General features: G+C 44.0%; 2 protein-coding genes across 4 annotated transcripts; both read right to left on the bottom strand.

Annotated features, from left to right (window-relative positions):
• Nucleotides 1-2,437: 2,437 nt before the first annotated feature.
• Nucleotides 2,438-19,716, bottom strand: LOC116713313 (TBC1 domain family member 12-like). Of its 3 annotated transcripts, none has more exons than XM_032553442.1 (13): nt 18,458-19,716; nt 13,648-13,774; nt 6,011-6,123; nt 5,853-5,935; nt 5,664-5,781; nt 5,490-5,596; nt 5,322-5,405; nt 5,146-5,240; nt 5,009-5,080; nt 4,797-4,925; nt 4,612-4,721; nt 3,950-4,208; nt 2,438-3,880 (listed from the first exon to the last, which is right to left on the bottom strand). In XM_032553442.1, exons 1-13 carry the CDS (start codon nt 19,411-19,413, stop codon nt 3,806-3,808), a joined length of 2,328 nt encoding a protein of 775 aa, XP_032409333.1. In that variant the 5' UTR covers nt 19,414-19,716; the 3' UTR covers nt 2,438-3,805. The 3 variants fall into 3 exon arrangements, with proteins under 3 accessions (XP_032409333.1, XP_032409334.1, XP_032409335.1); XM_032553443.1 differs by having other exon boundaries at nt 6,011-6,120; XM_032553444.1 differs by having other exon boundaries at nt 13,648-13,762.
• A 788-nt stretch (nt 19,717-20,504) lies between these two features.
• On the bottom strand, nt 20,505-21,546 carry LOC116713314 (uncharacterized). Its single transcript, XM_032553445.1, has one exon. It carries the CDS (start codon nt 21,467-21,469, stop codon nt 20,717-20,719), a length of 753 nt encoding a protein of 250 aa, XP_032409336.1. The 5' UTR covers nt 21,470-21,546; the 3' UTR covers nt 20,505-20,716.

Here is a 21,546-nt window from a genome sequence, read left to right as displayed (position 1 = left end):
AAAGCTTGAATTAGACGTTAGTCCTCAGACTTCATCACCAAAGACTCGAGACCTGACTTGGATTAGTATTCTAAGGATTTGAGACTTGACTGTAGGTGAAACATTTGACTTGGATTTGCCCCTCAAAGACTTGACACTTGATGATTTGTAATTTGTTTCGGACTAGACTCAAGAGACTTTGACACGACTCGTTTTTAAGACTCGAAACTTCACTTGGACTTTCCTTTCTAAGCCTTAAGACTTCAGTCTTTTGCAGGTAAAGACCAGGATCTGAAACAGACTTGATTATCAAAGTCTTGACACTTGACTTGTCCCTAAACGACTTCCAACCTGACCTGTTGAGAAAGACTGGAGATGTGACTTGGGAAAATGACTTGTAAACAACCAAGGCGTTGATGAGCAGATCCATCACAAGCCTCCACCTGTGCCGAGTTCATTAAGCGTTGTGAAAACATCCGTCAGGTTTCCCCTCATCCGCTCCATGCCAGGCAGCTCTCCTTTGCCCTGACCTCCCTGCCTCCTGCTGGGGCATCTCAGAGGCCCTCAGGGGCCCCGCTGGGCTCCTTCTTCCTCTCCGGGCCCCGCCTCTTCAGGAAAGACCGCAGACTGCTTCCCCGGCCCCATGTCGGCCCCGCCTCTTCAGGAAAGACCTCAGACTGCTTCCCTGGCCCCATGTCGGCCCTGCTCCTCGTCCTTCACAGGCCTCGGAAATACCTGAGGCCCCCGGGCGAGGGACCCTGCCGCCGCCGGGGCCTTCACACGCCGTTTAAATCAGCGTGGAGACAGAGATCTGCAGCCAGCTGAGGTTAACAGTTCAGCTCTCCAGTTTGTCTTAATTAGATCAGAAGAGCTCAAACCGAGACGTGACGACTTGTCGTTTCTCTCAGAAGAAACTATTATTCTAGTAACGCCACAAACTGAGAACAAAGATATTTTTGTTCAGTGAGCTGGAAAACAACAAGAACTGTGTAAAAATTTAAGAAAAGGGAGCAGAACATCTCCCAGGACCTGCTCTGAACTTTCATCATAGATTAGCAGCAGAACAGTGAAGGAGTGTTAAAGCAGGTCCTCTGGCTCCACCTCGTGGCAGCAGCTGCGCACTGCATCCTGCTGGTGTTCTCGTTCCTACCAAGCAAACCAACTTCTCTCTTATCTACAGACCGCTGCACACTTCTCACATTCTCCAAATCTAACTTTGCAAACAAACAAAAGAACAAAAGAACGCAGCAGAGAGGGCAGAAAACAAACGAGGAGCAACTGGAGTAAAACGATCAAGACTGAGGAGGAAAAGATGGAAACTAATAGAAGATCTGAATCTAAGTTCCTTTGGGTGAAAACTTTTATCCTATTTAACAGGTTTCTTCCTGTTAAATGAGTTTTTACTCTCTACTGTCGCCACATGTATTCTCGGTTTGAGGGATTGATGTAAAATCACAAGCGCTTGTCAGCTGTCGCCCCCTGCTGGTCCAGGAGGAGTTAGTGCTGCTGGGTTTCCTTTGATAGAAACTTTTTAAACTACTTTGAATAATTAATTACTGTACTGTTTGTGATTGCATTGAAATGACTTTTGTGTTGTATAAATAAACATAATTTAATTCATGTTTTAGTTGGGCGACATTTACAAGTACCGTATTTTCCGTACTATAAGGCGCACCTAAAAACCTTCAATTTTCTCAAAAGCCGACAGTGCGCCTTATAATCCGGCTCGCTTTATATATGGACCAATATTGAGCCACAACAGGTCTCGCAACTACGGTAATCAGCCGCCGACTTCATTTTCCCCCGTAGAAGAAGAAGCGCGCGGTGCATGCTGCGTTTTGTGTAAAGACCCCAAAATGGCTCCTATTAAGAGACACGCTTACGACGCAGTTTAAGCTCAAGGCGATCAGTCACGCAGTAGAACACGGGAACAGAGCAGCAGCGAGAGAATTTAACATGAACAAATCAATGGTTATAGCGGAAGTGGATATATATTGTGATTTGATTTACAGTAACAGCATCAGACAGTTTTTTACGTGTTTATTGAATCGAGGAAAAGTTCCCCTCCACTATATGTTACACCTTGCTGTTGTTAAAAGATAAACTGTCACCAAAATACCACGTCACTGACTTTACCTCGGGGAAATAATCAAACAGCTGTTTGTTCATTTTGGGAATGAACGGAGTTTCCAGAACGCTGGTTTGTAATCTATTAAAGTTTAACTGACCTATCTGACTGTTTTGTTGACATTCCCTTTAGCAGCTCCATCTAATGGATGCATAACGTAACTCCAGCCTCTACTGTAGCCTATGAGCCTTATAATGCAGAAAATACGGTACTAAACTGAAGACAGCAGAATGATGTTAACTTTATTTATCAAGGTAGAATGAAGTATGTTGTGAACCCAAGTGGGAATGTTGGTGGTCATAATGTTTTGGCTGATAGAGGCCAGTCCAGTCAGATTGCTTAGATATTTATTTACACATCAGACTAGCGGCGTCATATGAAAAAGAACATTTTTACAGTTTATTTACATCAACTGTAAGGCATTATGGGAAAATACACTGAAGTGAAACAGAGAAGCTAAATAAACAAACAATAAAATATAAAACAGCTGAAACGTTTAAATAATAAAACATGTTGATGGAATAAGTTTAGTTTGAAGTCGACGTGGGAGAGAAAGTGGATTCTGTTAGTGAAACACAAGCAGAGACCAGAACCGGGACCAGAACCGAGGGAAACTAATCTGGGTCCGGATCGGTTATTTTCCAATCTTTATAGTTTTTAATCCATTTTAGTTTCATTTGAATAATTTAATAATTTACAGCGTTGAGGATCAGGAAGCAGTTTAATACTTTAAACGTCGGAGCGTCTGCTGCCGGTACCGAAGGTCCGTCTGGTCGGGTTAGTGTTGATCCGGAACCAACACGGAGCGGGTCGATCCAGATTCTGATCGGTAAAGATTCACACTTTGGTCGAGTTTTACTTTGAAAGAACCACTTCCTGCCTGAAGCTTCTAGTGTTGAACAACCAGGTTCTGGGTTCTTTACCTCCAAACGGAACCAGAACCAGAACCACCGACATGTTCCTGGAAACATTGACTCTTCCTCTGATGCTCACCAGGTGTGAAAAGGTCAAAGGTCAACATGTGATGATGTGATTTATCTGGTTCAGAACCAGAACCAGAACCAGTAGGAGTGTTTGGACTTCCTCTGCAGCTCGGTGGGAATGTTGGAAACCAGCATCAATGTGCTGCTGGTGATGCGTTCAATGAACGGGGAAAAAATCTGATTTTTCAGCATCTGACCTGCTGATGGGATTAAACCCATCAGAGCTCATGGATCGGATCCGTTTGGGTTTTTAACAATATTTAGATGATAGTTATGATTAAAATGTGTAACTTCAGGGACTCTGTCGCTCTTCCTCAGTATTTCTGCTTCTTCATCGTCACTGATTCACATGATCTCAGGGTCACACACCCCCCACCCTGAACTCTGGGTGCTGGTGCAGGAGGAGCTCACAGTTTTACTCCTGGAAGGCGACCAGCAGGCGGGTCAAACAGAACCAGTGGGTCTGTCGGGCGGTTCTGCTGGGTTCTGCAGGAATAAAGTGCTGAGAGGAAATCTGGATCCAGACGAAGCATGCAGCACGTTCTGAACGTCTGAATCCTTCATCTGGGATCAATACTGCTTAAGCTGATCCAGGAACCCGGAGCAGGAAGTGGAGAGGAACTGGACCGGAACAGTTCTTTAGCGGTTCCCCTCCCGGCCAGCAGAGGGAGCACCAGGAAGTCCAGCCGTCTCTCGGCTCCACGTTGGGGCAGCGTTAGCTCCTGAGAGCCGGGCTGCCGGACTTCTCCGCCTCTCTGAAGTTCCCGTCCTTCATCACGGCGGAGAACACCTGCAGACAGGAAGCAGGAAGTTACACAGGAAGTGGCTCCGGTGAGATTCTGCGGGAGACGGAGCGGACCTGAGCCCAGCGGCGGTTCCGGCTGATCATGTGCGTGTTGGCCATGGCGGCGAACAGCGTGTGCGGCTGCAGGTCGTCGGGGAGACGCGTGAGGAACTGGGCGATGTGGATGAAGTCCATCTGCAGCAGGACGTCCTGGAAGAGGCGCAGGATCCCCAGGCCGGTCCGGAACAGGCTCTCCTCGCCGTCCCGGCAGAACACGTCCCACACCCGGCACGCCACGTCCAGCGGGAGAGACTTACTGTACAGCGTGAAGATCCTGGACAAAAAATATAAATATACACGTTAAAAACATAATCATCATCATTTCATTTTCTATTTTATTTTTCCAAATCTTTTATAAAAGGTTATTATAGATTTCTGAAATATATCATTTTAAATATTCTTTTGTTTTGGAAAAATATACTTTTTCTCAAAATGTACAAATTTCTCAAAAACAGTTTTTGAAAGAAATGATAATTTCGGACAGAAATAAGTTGAAAAAATATATTTAAAAAAAAATAATGCTTAAAAACTAGATTGAAAAAAGTTTAAAATATATTAAAAATGCTAAATATATATATATATAAAAAAGTTTTAAAAATAAAATTTTTTATATATTTTTTTAATTTTGAACAAGAAAATCAATTTCTATATATGTATATTGAAAATCAAACCCTCACCAGTCGATCAGGTAGAGGTCAGGGGTCAGGCTGTTGGTCTGGAAGTGGCTGAAGAGTCGAGGAAGATTCTCCTCAAAGAAAATCTCGAAGGCGGTGAAATACTTCAGCATCTGGAGCAGAGCAGAGAGACGGGTCAGTGGGTTCCGGTGGGGTTCTGCTGGTCTCCATGGTAACCGGGCCCTCACCAGCTCGTGGTCCACCCTGAAGAAAGCCATCTGGCACGGCTTGTTGAGCAGGTTGGCGAAGGTGATGAAGGCCTCGGCTTCCTCCAGGTTCAGGATCAACACTGCGGCGATGAACGACATGCCCTGGACCTGCGACACACAGAACCGGGTCGGACCGGGTCGGGACACACAGAGCCCATCAGAACCGATCCGGTTCCGGAGGGCGGACTCACGTAGCCGATGTCGGGTCGGTAGCAGGTGTAGGCTCCCAGCACGCTGTGCAGCAGGTCGTGGTACGGCCCGCCCTGCGGACAGAACACAAACGGGTCAGAGCGAGCCGGGCCCGGCGGCGCCGCTGCAGGTCCGGTACCTTCTGGAATATGAAGAGAGACGGGAAGGTTCTGGAGATGTCCAGCTTGATGAGGTCCAGACTGGACTCCCGGTCCGCCAGAGACGCTCCTCCGTCTGCAGAGAAACAGAACAAACCGGGATGAGGCGACCCGCCGACCCGGGTCGGAACAGAACCTTCAGAACCAGGACCGGTACCGCTCTCGTTGTCGTTGACCGAGCTCGTCTCGCTGTAGCTCCTCCACTTCTCCTTGGCTCTGGACAGGAAGATCTCATACAGTTCTACAGAGACAACCAGAACCGGGCCTTAGAGACCCAGAACCAGAGAGGAGCAAACAGAACCCAGAGCCAGAACCGGGTCGGTACCTGCTGTGATGTTGAGCTCGTTGCCGATGGCCAGGCTCCAGACTCGTCCTCGGACTCCAGGAGGAAGGCCCTGCCACCAGAGGTCCCGGACCCGCCTCGTCCCCTTCCTGAACACACACACAGGGTGAGCTGCTGACCCCTGACCCCGCCGACCCCCGACCCCGCAGCACCTACATGGCGTCCCAGTGCGGCAGGATCTCGGTGTTCCAGACCACCATGGCGTTGGAGATGCTGTCCTCCTGCCGGTGTCTCTCCTTCATCTGGCGCTTCTTCTTCTGGGCGTCCTTCATCTCTGGAGACAGGAGGTCAGAGGTCAGGGCGCAGTACCTGAGCGTCCTGGAGGTCAGAGGTCAGGGAGCTCACCTCTCCTCTTGGCTCCGGCCACCATCTCCTCGTACTCCAACTTGTGTCTGTGCGTCTCCTCCAGAGATTTGGCCGGCAAGTTCCTAGAGACAGACAGAGGACAGTCAGCTGGCCGGACCGTCGTCACGGCAACTCAGGGCGGTTCTGGCGGGACTCACGACGGCCGGTCCTCCAGAATCAGAGCGGTGGTGGACAGAGGCTCAAACTCCAGGTTCTTCCTCCTCCCTGCAGCCGGGGGGCGCTGTGGACACGGCGAGTCCTCGTCCTCCTGCTGAGGACACAGACAGACAGGAGCTGAAACCCAAACGGTTCTGGACGGAGACACCAGAGCGTCCCTGCATGCCGATGAGGACACGTCCAGCGCCTGATGAATGGACCTGTCTGTAGCAGAACAATGAATGACTGATTCAGACCAGGACAGCTGCACACCAACAACAGAATCCTTTCATAACGCCACTTCCACCTCCGGCCAGCAGGGGGAGGCAGAGGAGGACAGGATCAGACTTACTGGCTGTTGGAGACCAGCAGAACCCAGACCCGGGTTCTGCTGGTCTGGGATTTCAGATCAGGAATCCCAGGAGTTAAAGGAGAGGTCGTCCTTCCACACAGTTTAACGCCTGAAAACTTTCCTTTTTCTGCAACAGGTGATTAGAAACTGAACCATCTCACCTGGTTCCAATAAATAATCAACCTCACCTTCATTTTCCTTATTCCCCCTTTAATCTTTCTATTTTTCTGCTTTTCTCTCCTTTTTTCTGTTTTCAAAATTGTCATCCTTTTTGTTTTTTCCTGTTTCCTGTTCCTGTTTTTTCCTGTTTCTCTCCTTTTTCCTTTTTAGAATTTGTTTCTTCATCTTCTCTTTTCCCTCTTTTTTCCACTTTCTCCTTTTTGCTTTCTCTCTTTCCTTTATTAATATTCTCCTCTTTTTCTTTTCTCTCCTTCCTTTCTATCCTTTTTCTACTATTTTCCTTATTAAAGTCATCCCCTTTTTTAGTTTTCCTTTTGTTTTGTTTTTCTGTTTTTTGTTTCCATTTTTCCTTCATTTTGTCCTTTATGTTTGAACATCCAGTCTAAATATCTGTGGCAACGTGTCAGAATTTACACCTCCATTATTCTCCATTAACCAGAGTCTGGTTGGTGTTCTGACCCGGTTCTCCTCAGCAGAACCAACAGTTCAGATAAACCCGGCCGAGTTTTAGGTCCAGTCATCGGTTCCCACCAACCAGACTCAGAGAGTCTCAGATGTTTCTGTTTCTTCCCTGGAGTAGAAAACATCTGTCTGTCCTGTAATCACATCTGGGATCGCCGTGGCGACCGGGATCACTGCCATCTTCCTCCTCCTCCTCTTCCTCCTGACGTGTCAGCCCCTCTCAGCCAAGCCACATGTGGCGTCTGCTTCCCCCCTGAGTCATGTGACCTGAGCAGAAACAGCAGCAGCTGCCAGACGGTCTGAGCAGCAGGAAGCGTCATGGCGGCGCGGCGCTCCGAGGGAGCGGCCATGTTGCTGCTGATCGCCCCTAAACACCAACTCAGCAGAGAGAGAGAGAGGGTGGAGTGTTGTTGTTATGATCAGCCTCATCTACAGCCGCCTCCGTGTGCCGGTCGCTTAGCAACCACCAACACCCCCACTAAACCCATTTACAGACCCAGTTGAGCCGTGAAAACAGGCGAGAACCGGACCGGACCGGACAGCGGGTGGTCCGGATGAAGAACCAGCAGCAAACTGGTTTCTATGGGAAACTGGTTTGGTGTTTTTGTTCCACTGCTAATAAAATCCAGCTGTGGATTCACAGACTGCACTGCAAAAACACAAAATCTCAACAAGAATCTCTGAGAAAGTTTCTAGTCAAATATCTAGAAACACTTGAAATAAGAAAAAACTCATTTAAAATTAAGTTTCCACCACAATATAGGAGCTTGTCTTTACTCCTTAATGTTTTCAACTTATTATTGGGGCCTGCCATGCAAAGCAATGGCAGGAACCTATTACTATTGTCGGAGAGAAGCGTCTCTTTAATTGGGGCCTGCCATGCAAAGCAATGGCAGGAACCTATTACTCTACACCCAACAAAGTGTCTCTTTAATATAATTTCTTCAGAAATTTTGTTTTTCTAGTTATAATTCTTTATTTTTCTTCCGTAACCGTTAATGCGGCTCATACCGCTGGGTGCACACCTACAAATGAGGTATCAAAACGTGCAGAAAATTCACGCCATTGGAGCTATTACTTCTGGTGGGATTTGGGCTTAACGTGGCGACATAATTCGCAAAAAACTACGAAAAAAACCCCATTATAACTCAATGGGAAAAATCCTAGAAATACCCTATTTTTGAGGATTTGCTGTGTCGTCACAAATTCACCTAGAAATGCCATTCAAATTTCATTTTGTAGATACGTCTGTGATCTCTTCGAAAGTGAAGACGGCTCGTCGATACCAGTTACGGTTTGTCCACAATTTGCCTCTAAGCGACCCAAAGTTTCTCATTTTTCCTAAAGTTAGAGGGCTTCTCTCGCTGATTAGAGTGAGAGATCAAGACAACTTTTTCAACCCAAATCATTTTTGAAATCGCCATCACGGCCACAAATATCGCACGATTAGTATCAAAATCGGTCCTGACATTGATACGCCTGTCTGCTCCGGTAAAATGTTTTCGAAATTTATCTAGACCGTACGGTTTTCTGTCACGGTGCTTCAGAGCAAAGTCATGCGACAGGATTTTCTGAGGCTCTCAGGCTGTCTCACTGACACTTCACACCTTGGTGTGAAACTTATTTAACATAGCAACGGAACTCAAGAGGCTATTGGCTGCTGGTTTGGACTACAAATACGCATCATTGTAGTTCTATCTATCCTCAGTTGAAACAGATCAGGACTTAACTGGCCTTTATAACTACTTGCTGCTATGGGCTGTATATAACTGATTTAACTCAGTAACTGTTACACATGGGATTAGTTTGGCCCTTTGAAATGAAGCTTAACAAAAATTTCAAAATAAAAGCCTTGAATATTTTTACATCAGAAAATTGCTCTTTTGAGCTGTATATAACTGATTTAACCCAGCAATTGTTACACATGGGATTAGTGTGGCAATTTAAAATTAAGCTTGATGAAAATTTCAAAATAAAAGCCTTGAATATTTTTACATCAGGTCATTGCTCTTTTTGGCTTTATTTGACTTTTTCATCCAAAGCACTGTTACACATGGTATTAGTTTGGCCCTTTGAAATGAAGCATACTGAAAATTTCAAAATAAAAGCCTTGAATATTTTTACATGACGTAATTGCTCTTTTTGGCTTTATTTGACTTTTTCATCCAAAGCACTGTTACACATGGTATTAGTTTGGCCCTTTGAAATGAAGCATACTGAAAATTTCAAAATAAAAGCCTTGAATATTTTTACATGACGTAATTGCTCTTTTTGGCTTTATTTGACTTTTTCATCCAAAGCACTGTTACACATGGTATTAGTTTGGCCCTTTGAAATGAAGCATACTGAAAATTTCAAAATAAAAGCCTTGAATATTTTTACATGACGTAATTGCTCTTTTTGGCTTTATTTGACTTTTTCATCCAAAGCACTGTTACACATGGTATTAGTTTGGCCCTTTGAAATGAAGCATACTGAAAATTTCAAAATAAAAGCCTTGAATATTTTTACATGACGTAACTGCTCTTTTTGGCTTTATTTGACGTTTTCATCCAAAGCACTGATAAACATAGGATTAGTTTGGCGCTTTGAAATGAAGCTTAACAAACATTTCAAAATAAAAGCCTTGAATATTTTTACATCAGCTACTTGTGTTTTGAGCATTATATAACTATTTTAACCCAATGACTGTTACGCATGGGATTAGTTTGGCCCTTTGAAATGAAGTTTAACAAAACTTCCAAAATAAAAGCCTTGACAACATTTTAAATCGTACTGAATGGTGCACGTCCGCCTCGCTTAACGTTCTTGCGGTTCTCCGCGTGCCACTGATTACGTCGCGGCGTTCTTTAGCGTCGACGCCGATTTGTGGCGTGACGACGCCGGGCCCAAGCCCGACGGGCGCGCCTTGGCAGGCCCCGGCTAAATTTCTTCCGAAATTTTCTAGTATTCTTTATTTTTCTTCCGTAACCGTTAATGCGGCTCATACCGCTGGGTGCACACCTACAAATGAGGTATCAAAACGTGCAGAAAATTCACGCCATTGGAGCTATTACTTCTGGTGGGATTTGGGCTTAACGTGGCGACATAATTCGCAAAAAACTACGAAAAAAACCCCATTATAAGTCAATGGGAAAAATCCTAGAAATACCCTATTTTTGAGGATTTTCTGTGTCGTCACAAATTCACCTAGAAATGCCATTCAAATTTCATTTTGTAGATACGTCTGTGATCTCTTCGAAAGTGAAGACGGCTCGTCGATACCAGTTACGGTTTGTCCACAATTTGCCTCTAAGCGACCCAAAGTTTCTCATTTTTCCTAAAGTTAGAGTGCGTCTCTGGCTGCTTAGAGTGAGAGATGAAGACAACTTTTTCAGCCCAAATCATTTTTGAAATCGCCATCACGCCCACAAATATCGCACGATTAGTATCAAAATCGGTCCTGACATTGATACGCCTGTCTGCTCCGGTAAAATGTTTTCGAAATTTATCTAGACCGTACGGTTTTCTGTCACGGTGCTTCAGAGCAAAGTCATGCGACAGGATTTTCTGAGGCTGTCTGAGGCTCTCTCCCATGTATTTGAATAGAATTTCAGATCTGGGCACAACATTTCTTTCTCTCATCGCTGTAAATGTTCTGAGTGAGGTACAGATATGAATCTCGGGACTATCGCAGAAGACACATAGCCCTCTTATACGCTCGAAACGCTTTTCGAATATGTATTACGGTTCCCGAACAAGAAGGATTTGTTTCCAATGCTTTTTTGTCAGTAAAATGTGTTTGCTCAAACACACAATTGTGTGTTTGACAGCTCAGAGCTCAGAGCTCACACCCTGCTGAGACCATTATTTGCCATAGCAACGGATCTCAAGAGGCTATTGGCTGCTGGTTTGGACTACAAATACGCATCACTGTAGTTCTATCTATAGTGGACCACTCAGTTGAAACAGATCAGGACTTAACTGGCCTTTAGAACTAATTGCTGCTATGGGCTGTATATAACTGATTTTATCCAATGACTGTTATTCATGGGATTAGGTTGGCCCTTTAAAATTAAGCATATTGAAAATTTCAAAATAAAAGCCTTGAATATTTTTACATGACGTAATTGCTCTTTTTGGCTTTATTTGACTTTTCCATCCAAAGCACTGTTACACATGGGATTAGTTTGGCCCTCTGAAATGAAGCATACTGAAAATTTCAAAATAAAAGCCTTGAATATTTTTACATCATGTAATTGCTGTTTTTGGCTTTATATGACTTTTTCATCCAACGCACTGTTACACATGGGATTAGTTCGGAACTTTAAAATGGAGCATAATAATAATTTCAAAATAAAAGCCTTGAATATTTTTACATGACGTAATTGCTCTTTTTGGCTTTATTTGACTTTTTCATCCAAAGCACTCTTACACGTGGTATTAGTTCAGAACTTTAAAATGAAGCATACTGAAAATTTTAAAATAAAAGCCTTGAATGTTTTTACATGACGTAATTGCTCTTTGTGGCTTTATTTGACTTCTTCATCCAAAGCACTGTTACACATGGTATTAGTTTGGCCCTTTGAAATGAAGCTTAACAAAAATTTCAAAATAAAAGCCTTGAATACTTTTTACATCATGTAATTGCTCTTTTTGGCTTTATTTGACTTTTTCATCCAAAGCACTGTTACACGTGGTATTAGTTTGGCCCTTTGAAATGAAGCATCCTGCAAATTTCAAAATAAAAGCCTTGAATATTTTTACATGACGTAATTGCTCTTTTTGGCTTTATTTGACTTTTTCATCCAAAGCACTGTTACACATGGTATTAGTTTGGCCCTTTGAAATGAAGCATACTGAAAATTTCAAAATAAAAGCCTTGAATATTTTTACATGACGTAATTGCTCTTTTTGGCTTTATTTGACGTTTTCATCCAAAGCACTGATAAACATAGGATTAGTTTGGCGCTTTGAAATGAAGCTTAACAAACATTTCAAAATAAAAGCTTTGAATATTTTTACGTCAGCTACTTGTGTTTTGAGCATTATATAACTATTTTAACCCAATGACTGTTACGCATGGGATTAGTTTGGCCCTTTGAAATGAAGTTTAACAAAACTTCCAAAATAAAAGCCTTGACAACATTTTAAATCGTACGGAATGGTGCACGTCCGCCTCGCTTAACGTTCTTGCGGTTCTCCGCGTGCCACTGATTACGTTGCGGCGTTCTTTAGCGTCGACGCCGATTTGTGGCGTGACGACGCCGGGCCCAAGCCCAACGGGCGCGCCTTGGCAGGCCCCGGCTAAATTTCTTCCGAAATTTTCTAGTTTTACTAAATGTTAGGTAAATTGTATATATTATTATCAAATATTTGTTGTTTCATGTACCTTTATAATGTTCTTGTCTTACATGCCTTTAATTGTTTTGTTTCATCTTAGCATAAAGAAAGTTTCTGTGTGGTTGAATTACTTTGATTCTTTTCTCAGAAAGCCTCTGAGGAAGAGCAGAGAGGAACAGAGCAACAGAGCAACAGGGCAACAGGGCAACAGGGCAACAGGGCAACAGGGCAACAGATCATCGCTCAGCAGAAACTTCTGCATCCTGTTAGCTATAAAACCGTCGCTGTGAAGAACAACTTGCTCTGCTCAACCCTGTGTCTGGGTCAGAATAACCTAGTGTTAGGTACCATGTGTTTTGGTTAGTGATTGTCATTTGAGCTGAAGTGTTTTCTCCGCCCTTTAGAGTTGCAGCGCCCTTTGTAACAGGGATCCTGAAACGCAATAAAAAGAGGAGCAGAGCGGCAGGAGAGTGGAACTGGAAACATCTCTCTGTTCTCCTCACGAGTTGAAAAGAATCTAACTCTCTTGTCTTTTCTGTGTTTGTTAAATCTGTTTTAATAGGCGTCAAACCTGACACTAAATTAATTACTTACTTACATCACTCCATGATATATATTTTATTAATTTTATCACTTATGGTTATATTTGTGTTTTTAATATTTAACGCCATGGATGGAGGAGCTTGTCAACTAATAAGCAATCTCCCCTTGGTATAAAAAAAGGATATTCTATTATAATCTATTTTATTCTATTATAGCATTAATAAAAAAACTGAAGTGATACGTGAAATAATCTACCAAGACATTTTAATTTATAAGACGGGAAAAATGTCAGATTATTTCTCTTATATCTATTATTTTTTCATCAATATTAAGGAATTATTGATTTAAACAAAAATCTATATGCTGCTGAAACGTTACGTTTAAGTTACTTTTGTATTTTTAAAGTGTAATAAGACATTTGCAAAAGAAACTGCACCAAAATATTTGGAAAGATTTTTTTGGTTTTGTTTTTGCGGTGTGATGACGTTCCAAGCTGGTTTGGTTTCGTTGAGGCGGCATCATGCTGTGGGATTGGACAAGTGGCTTCATTTCCTGTTTTGTGATGCAGGAAAGATTTTAAAACAACATCTGCTCATCTTTTCACCAAGACAACGGAAAACAACGGTTTGATCTGTCACCAGGAGAAAACCTGGACAGATGTTTTCCTGGAGGTGGGTTTGCATAAAGAGACTAAATATCAGGAAACATGAATAAAAAGGTGTTTTTTATGAGCAGATTAGTTTTTTTTAAATGCATCTTCTGTGTTTAAATCAGACGAACCTGCTGAGGCGTCATGGCCGCCTCTCCGCTCTGGTCCTCCTCTCTGGTCTCTGACTTGCTGAACAGTCGCCATCCTGTTGCATTGTGGGACGCTGCCTTGGACTCTTTGGGTTTTCTAGAAAACAGGCTCGTGAAGGAAAGAAGGAAACTGTTATTAAAGTTGATTTAATTTAAACAATGAAAAACATTCAGCCAGTCGTTAGTAACTAGCAGTCGGCTCCGTTTGTCTCCAGTTAATTATGTTTCCAGTGATTTGATCCAATCAGCCCCACAGGAAACATCAAACCATTACAGCAAAGACCTGCTTATCTGTCTTTAACTGGCTCCATTAACTAGCTCCAATATTTAGGTCCACTAGCTGGTGACCTAAATATTCACCAGTATATTATATTTTGAATATTATTCTATTCCAGCAACAAAATATCCAACAACCAACAGTCTGTCTGACGAACAAGCTAACTTTCTCAAATTCGCCTCATTGTTTTAAAAAAACCAACAAATTTTATTAATCTTTCAATTTAGGCGAGTTGATAAACAGCAGCTTGTTTCCTAATTAACCAAAGAAAAATGATAATGTGATTTTTCCAATTATCTATCAGCCATTAGCTGGATAACTGCAATGCTAGGTTAGCATTTAGCTAGCCTGTTTGGAGCCTAAGATTGAAGATCAAGTTAGGACTTTAATTTAAACCTCAACTTATTTTGTAGAATTTACTTTTTAAAACTATATTTTTTCTTTTTTGTTTCTTGTTAAATGTTCTCCTTTGAACAAAGTAACATTAAAATGTTGCAGTGTTTTAAAACACCAACTGAGTCATCCTGTAGTTCACAAGCAGCTGTTTTAATGGAAAACTAAAGTCAGAGGAGAGGTTAGCAAATTAAACTGAACTGAAAATATCTCAAAATGATGTTTGATCTACAAGTTTGTTTCTAGATCTGTAATTGTTTCCATTTCTCAAAGTTTTACGCAGAACCTTCTTCTGAATGATGGTAAAACTTTTAAAACAATTAAAAGCTGCTAAAATGTATAAAGCAAGAATAAGAAATGCAACTTTTCTATATTCAACATGTCAATTTGTTTAAGTTGTTGGTTTCATGAAGAGAACAAGCATCACTGTTGATGTCAGACTAAACAAAACTACAGAAAATAGTTTCAGTTCCTTAAAGAAAAGTTAAGCAACGGCTGCGGTTACAAACAAAGGGCCGTATTTGTGCAGCTGCAGCAGTTTGTGAACTGATGTTAACGACTTTAGTGGAAAAATGAGTGAAAAAGCAGTGAGATCAACACTTTTACATTCTCTTCAGTGGAAAAGTCCAGATCAGCTGACGGGAGGCATGAAGAGGAGAAACCAGGAGGATTTATGAACAACGACGCTAAACGTCTCCATGGAAACGGTTTCTGCTCACCAGAAAGTTCAACAATCTGAACCATGTTGACCTTTAAATGTGACCCCAGCAGGTTGGGGTCAGTAGGAATCTGTTTGGGTTTCCAGGAGACGACGACCCAAACCCTGAACTGAGGGAGTCATGTGACCCTAACGAGCCAATTAGTGAGATTGTTCTGGAGAAACAACTTCAGGAAACAAGAAGAGTCCAGAAGTTTTCTATTCAGGATTTCAGCTGATATTTATTAAACTAACAGAAATCAGTTTGATCCGCTTTCTGGACCGGTTCAGGTGAGCTAACAAAGAGCTGGGGCCCCTGAATACTTTCAACTTGGGGATTTTGTCCTTAAAGCTTCCTGCTAGCATCGCAGTGAATGGAAGCAGCTAAAAATCCCACACTTTGACACTAACTGATCAGTTTTGGTTCCTTTTCCCATGGTAACGGGTCTGTTCAGCTTATTGACACGATGTTCTGGATCCGTTGGAGGCTGTAAGCAAAGTGTTTTGTTTACATCATCAGTTAATGCTAACTCCAGTTAAAAAGCATCTTTTACCTGAACAGCAATAAATAAAATATGTAATATTTCATGTCTGTCTTAACTTTTACAATCATTTATTTTTGGGGGGCTTATTATTTTCCCTTTTTAAGTATATAAAATGTTTTAAATTATTATCAGAAAAGAAAATAAGAATTTTCTTCTACAAACTTTGCTGTATTTAGTGAAATATAATGGATGGTGCGACTACGTCTGTTTTTGAGTACAAACTTGCCAGATATTTGTGATAAAACTTATTATGAGATAAAATTAAAACAATAAAAGGCTGAGAAAATTGTTTGTTGTTCTTAACTTTTCCCATTTAAGAAGAAATCAACAGAAAACTTCCTCCTAAATATTCCAGAATGTGTCGGAGGGCCGAACTGCAGTCCGAGCCCAAACAAGGGCCAAGGGCCACAAATGGCCCTTGGACCTCACTTTGGACACCCAGCTATGAACCCTGCTGTACTTTAACTAGACTCCAGCAGCGTCTGTTTATGAGTGAAACCAGTGTAGCGTCAACTGGGCAGAACCGGGCCCAAACAGAACCAAGTCTTCCTCTCCATTGTTCCACATGTGGCTGTGATGCAACAAGTGAAACAGAACCGGATCAGAAACAGGAAGTTGAACTCCCTGAGTCAGTTGTTACTGAGTGGAAGGACAGCTGGTCCCACTCAGAACCACAACTGGTTTAACTGGACACCAACAGAACCGGCTCCTCCAAGCTAAAACCCAAATGCTGCTGAGTGTTAGTCGGATCAGAACCGGAGCTCCTGGCCTTCATTCCTCTGTCTGCCTGGATTTCCTGCTGCTCTGGCCCGGGTCCAAACCAGCAGCACCGCTCCGGCAGATGGAGATTTAACTCCACACCTGCCGGTCCCGGTCTGCAGAACCATCTGGTTCTGGAGCTCCCAGCTGCTCCAAACCTCCAGTTCTCTGAATAAATGAAGCTGGTTCTGGTTCTGGTTCTGGACGAATCAACATGAAAATAAAACATTTCAGACGAAATGATGAAAAACTCATTAAAATGATTTTTATGGTTCTTTGGGTTCTGGTTCTTCCTTTCACTTCAGTCCAAACAGGCGGTTCTGAATACCGATGTTTTGGATCAATCATTTGCGGAACAAGCCAGTACTGAACTCCAGACAGAACCCAGATGACGACCAGGACCGCCCTCTCTGTCTGGACCGGATTGTTCTAACAGAACCAGGCGGTACTGAAGCTCAGAGGAAGGCTTTCATCACAGATACATGAATGGGTCGGGTCGGTTCTGGTCTTCATGATCCCATGACTGTGAGCTGCTGAGGAGCAGAGAGCATGTGATCGGACCTGGAGCAGAGCGGACGGTTCTGCTCAGTTAAACGGTCTGGATCAAATCATAAAGTTCTGGTCCAAATCAACAGTAAAGGTCATTTTAATGCAGAACTTTGTATTAATTGTTGCTTTAATAATATTATTATGTTGATAAACGTTTTGGTTCTGCTCATTTGGACTCAGTTCAGGATAAAACTTCACCTGAACCCGACCTGGACCCGACCTGGACCCGACCCAGTCAGCGTTAACTCGGAACCTAAACTGCAGACTCGGATCTTCCTGATTCTGTTCAGTACAAATAAAGTTCAGCTGAAAGCAGATCAGAGGGTTAAAGTGATCGGGTCAGAACCAAACCATCACAATAATTATTATTTCCATTCTGATTCTTCAGATCCGTTTACAGAGACTTTAAAATCTATTTTATTTATTGTTTTGTTTTGTCTTCCAGCCTTAAATGTTAGTTATAATTTTGCGACTTTCACTGAAAATGATCTGAAGTCAAAAATATGATCATTTATTTCAATAAGTTCTGGAATTATAAACCATCCAGTAAAACTTGTTATGATGACAGTCCAGTTTTCACACTGAATAAATTTAATCTGTCACATAAATAAAACCTGCAGCAGCTGAGTTCTGGAGCAGAGGGAACTCTGGGTCGGTTCAGCAGAACCCGGCTGGTTCTGCAGACAGACAGACAGAGAGGTCCGGATGTAGAAACTGAAATTATTACTTCAAAATGAATCCTGAGACCTGAGTTAGATTATAATAGCAGCTGATGTTGACATTTAGAGCAACATTGGACCGATCAGAACCAGAACCAGCTGAACTTCTTCTAAACAACAACAAATATTCTGAAGGATCAGCAGCCGTTTCTCTCAGACTGGATTTGTTTATATTTGTTTCCAGACTGAATCTGGACTTTATCCAGGTGGGTCTGATGGTTTCAGTCCAGAACCATGGGTCCAGATTCTGCAATCAGAACCGGGTCTGGGCTCCTTTTGCATGAAATCCTGCATCAGTGCGGCGTGGCATGGTTCTGCTGAGGTTCTGGAACACCAGATTGCTCTGTTGGCTGCCTTCAGGTCGTCTGCATCGTCGGTTCTGGTGTCTCTCATCCTGACTTCTGAAAACCCAGTGGACCAGAACCAGCAGACGACCTGGCGACCCAGATCATCACTGATAGTGGAAATTTTATTCTAGACTTAAAGCAACATGATTTCTGGTCCTCCAGGTTCAGGAACTCTGACATGAAAACTGTGTGACTTTGGACCTCTGACTAGCGGTCCGGTTCTGGTTCTGGTTCTCCTCAGCCCAGATCAGAAGCTTGAAGCCCATGTTTAGGATCCATCCGAGTTGAGCGGATCTAGATGTTCTGACTAATCTACCCTTTGAAGGGGAAGTTTTGTTTTGCATCTTTTTGACTACATTTTTTCCTTCCACTGAACTTTTCATGAAAACGTCTGGCTCTCGGTGAACAACCAGCTCTGTTAGAAATGACCTTTGGAAGTCAAACCTCCTCCTGGTGGAACTGGACCTGGTACCTGGAGGGGTTAAAGGTTAAACCCGGACCCTTACCTGGTGAAGAAGTCAGCGATGCCGAACCTTTTGGGCATCACTTTGAGCTCCGAACCCCCGGTCTCCTCACTCAGCTTGTCCGGGGCGCTCTGCCTCCGACCCGCCTCGGGGTCAAAGTTGAACCCCCCGTCCTCATCGGGGGACAGCGGGGTGGCGTCACAGCTGCGGGACACGCTGGCTGCGGGGTTAGTCCTCAGACTCTGCGGCCTGGCGGGAACATCCGGGTCACCGAGCGGCTCCTCGTGCCGGGTGTTGGGCTCGGACAGCGGGCTGGACGGGCAGGGCGACGCGGGGCCGGGGCTCGGTTCCGGGGTGGATGGTGGGCCGGATCTGGGGTCGCCCCAGCTGGGGGAGCGGTTCCGCCTGAACCCCGGGTCAGAGTGTCTGTTTACAGGGAAGTAATCGGAACCGGGCCACTCAGAACCGGGGTCCATCATGTGCAAACCACCGTTAGCTACTTTCACCTCCTCACAGCCCAGCTCACACTGACCCAGTCTCCGACCCAGACACCGGACCGCCGCCTCAGGACTGTCAGCTACCCCGTTGGACATGTTTACACCCGCGGGGGTCCGGTTCGGTCTCCCTGGACATGAGCGTTGGTCCTGGGGGGGAGAAGAGTCTCCTTCCTCCTGGAGCGCAGCTGGACAGGAAGCGGCCGGACCTCCTTCTTCCAGGGAAAACCCGTTCACACCGCCCAACAGCTCCGGGCCGGACAGGTACCCGTCCTCCGCAGCCACCAGCATGATCTCCGGGTCTCTGGCTGCGTTCCTCCCGTGTAAATCCACCGGATTCCGGGTCCAGCCCGCCGCCTGACCCCCGCTGACACCGGCCAGCAGCGTCAGGCTGCGCTCCTTCAGTGTCCTGGGACCCGGTTTCCCCTCCAAACCCACCGGCTCATCTTCGTTTTCGTTCAGATCCACAGAAACCGAGCCTCCGTTCTCCTTCGGCGTTTCCATGACCCCCTCAGTCCGCCACAGATGCCTCGGCCCCGGCCGTAAGATCCTCCGGCTCGGTGGGCCGAACTCCGCAGCAGCTTCTGTTGTTCTCCGAGGATCCGGCTACCATTTTAACCGGAGGGACACCACAGGGTTACCGGGCTCTGACCGGGTCTACCGGGCTCATATTTGGGTTCAGAACCTGAAGTATTCGGTCCGTGGAGGAAACAGGAACTCGGTGCCGGCTGGAAGATTAATTAAATCCCTTCAGCTTGTTGCTGCGGCAACATTCCTCTGACCGCCCAGCGCCATCTTTAGCATTCCCCAACAATGACGTCAATCTGACCCAAAAAAGCTCACAGCGACACCCGGTGTTCACTCTGTGTAACTGCCTCTCTCTGATGATCACTGTGTGGGTCTGCCTCCCTCTGCTGGGCACTGTGTGGAACTACAACAGAATTACCCTGTTAAATCAGACGGAAGCGTTCAGCTTCCTTCGTAAGAAAAAATTCAGCTACAAAAAAATTTAACATTACAAAAACACATATAAATTATTATGAATGTAAAGGGTATGAACCATTCTTAAATGGTCTTGCAAAAGTATTAATAAATGTCAAAATTCTATGTATTCATGGGGCTTTTATGTGGTGCATAGTTGGGAAGTAGCAAAAATGATTCAAGTTATTGGAAACTTTAAAAAGTGTTGTGCATATCATACTTTTATTTTGATAACCCAAATAAAGTCTAGTGCAACCACTTACCTTCAGAAGTCAGTCTGTAAAAAGAAGCTATTCTGGTTTATTAGTGAACATCAGTGAACAAACGGCATGAAGACCAAGGAACATAGTGAGACTGTTATCTGTGGACGTTCAAAGCTGGTCTTAGTGAATGGCGCTTTGTAGCGTCGACCTGAATATAAAACCATTTGTGTCCAGGATGTGTGGGGTCTGTAGAAATGTTAAAATTTACTTTTCAATAACATTCTAATTAATTGAACCATAAAACAGACTTGAAACACAGATCATTCTCAAGCTTTAGATCTGCTTTCTCAAAAAGAAGATTCATAAAAATGCAGAACACAATAAGCACACAAATCGGACAGGAAACAAAAACCACAAGCTTCTTGTTTTTAATAACATGCACCAGGAGTACAAAATGAGGAGGCTGATTTGGAGCTGAAGTACATAAACAGCTGCAGAAACATTTCTCCAGAATACAAACAGCTTCATACAATTACTTATTACTTTTAAAGCAAAGTGTCTATTGTATGAATTATCTAAGCTTCCCTCCTCTTAAGCAGAGCTCAAACATTCCTGAAGTAAAGCTAAGCTTGGCTATCCTCTTTGGTTCTGCACCTACACATGGTGTTCCGGTTCTGCCAAAAGAACCAAACAGCGATACTGGACAGAACCAGGAGAGCCACAGATCTCATCACAACACCCAGAACCTCAGAAATGAAGCTGCAACCTGGAGGGAAGAGGAGATTCTGCAGAGGTCCGCTCTCCCTCTCACTGATCGGGTTCTGAATTTTGCAGATGATCTTTTCAACCAATGCCTTCTGCATCGCTGTGAACATCCAGTCCTGTTCTGCTTCCAACCAGGGTCCATATTCTCCCAGCTTCCAGAAGTACCGAACTGGTCCAGAGTCTCTGATGTCTCCCTTGCAGGTCAAATTGCACGAGTCCGAGTTCTTGTAGCATGTCGGATTATTCAGAACCAGTACAGGTTCAGGGACAGACTTGACCCCCACAACGTTAAATCTGACAGGAAGGGCTCTGTTGTTGACCTCCACCGTGAACTCCCCGTCATCAGATTTTTCCATGTTGCTGATGGTCAGTATTCCGGTGGTCACGTTCAGTTTTAATCGGCCTTTTAAGTCACCCAGATATTCCAGATCAACCGCATCCTTAATGTATTCAACAGCAATGTTCCCCTTATGCTTCCATGTGATGGCGGTGATGGCCTCAGAAGGCTTTGGGTCGAGATTCAGATTTCCGCCGATCTCAAAGTATTTAACCTCCTGAGCCGCGGCCTGCAGCGCCAGCAGCAGCAGCATAGCAGCAGATTGAACCTCCATGTTCTCAACTGTTTGAAATGTTGACCGAAACACCCTGAAAGGACCAACATACCCTTAGAGCCACATCCCCTCCAGGC

Source organism: Xiphophorus hellerii, chromosome 22 (genome assembly GCF_003331165.1).
Source record: "Xiphophorus hellerii strain 12219 chromosome 22, Xiphophorus_hellerii-4.1, whole genome shotgun sequence".
Lineage (NCBI taxonomy): Eukaryota > Metazoa > Chordata > Actinopteri > Cyprinodontiformes > Poeciliidae > Xiphophorus > Xiphophorus hellerii.
Note: the sequence above shows the minus strand (reverse complement) of the source record. Positions and strands in the feature narration are given on the sequence as shown.

Bases quoted from the DNA above. Each gene is read 5' to 3' on its own strand.
- LOC116713313 (XM_032553442.1), bottom strand. From the start codon at position 19,413: ATGGAAACGCCGAAGGAGAACGGAGGCTCGGTTTCTGTGGATCTGAAC. The intron at 5,597-5,663 runs GTAGGTGCTGCG...GTGTGTGTTCAG, and splicing joins CTGCCGCACTGGGACGCCAT to GAAGGGGACGAGGCGGGTCC. The intron at 3,881-3,949 runs GTCCGCTCCGTC...TCCTGTCTGCAG, and splicing joins GGAACCGCCGCTGGGCTCAG to GTGTTCTCCGCCGTGATGAA.
- LOC116713314 (XM_032553445.1), bottom strand. From the start codon at position 21,469: ATGGAGGTTCAATCTGCTGCTATGCTGCTGCTGCTGGCGCTGCAGGCC.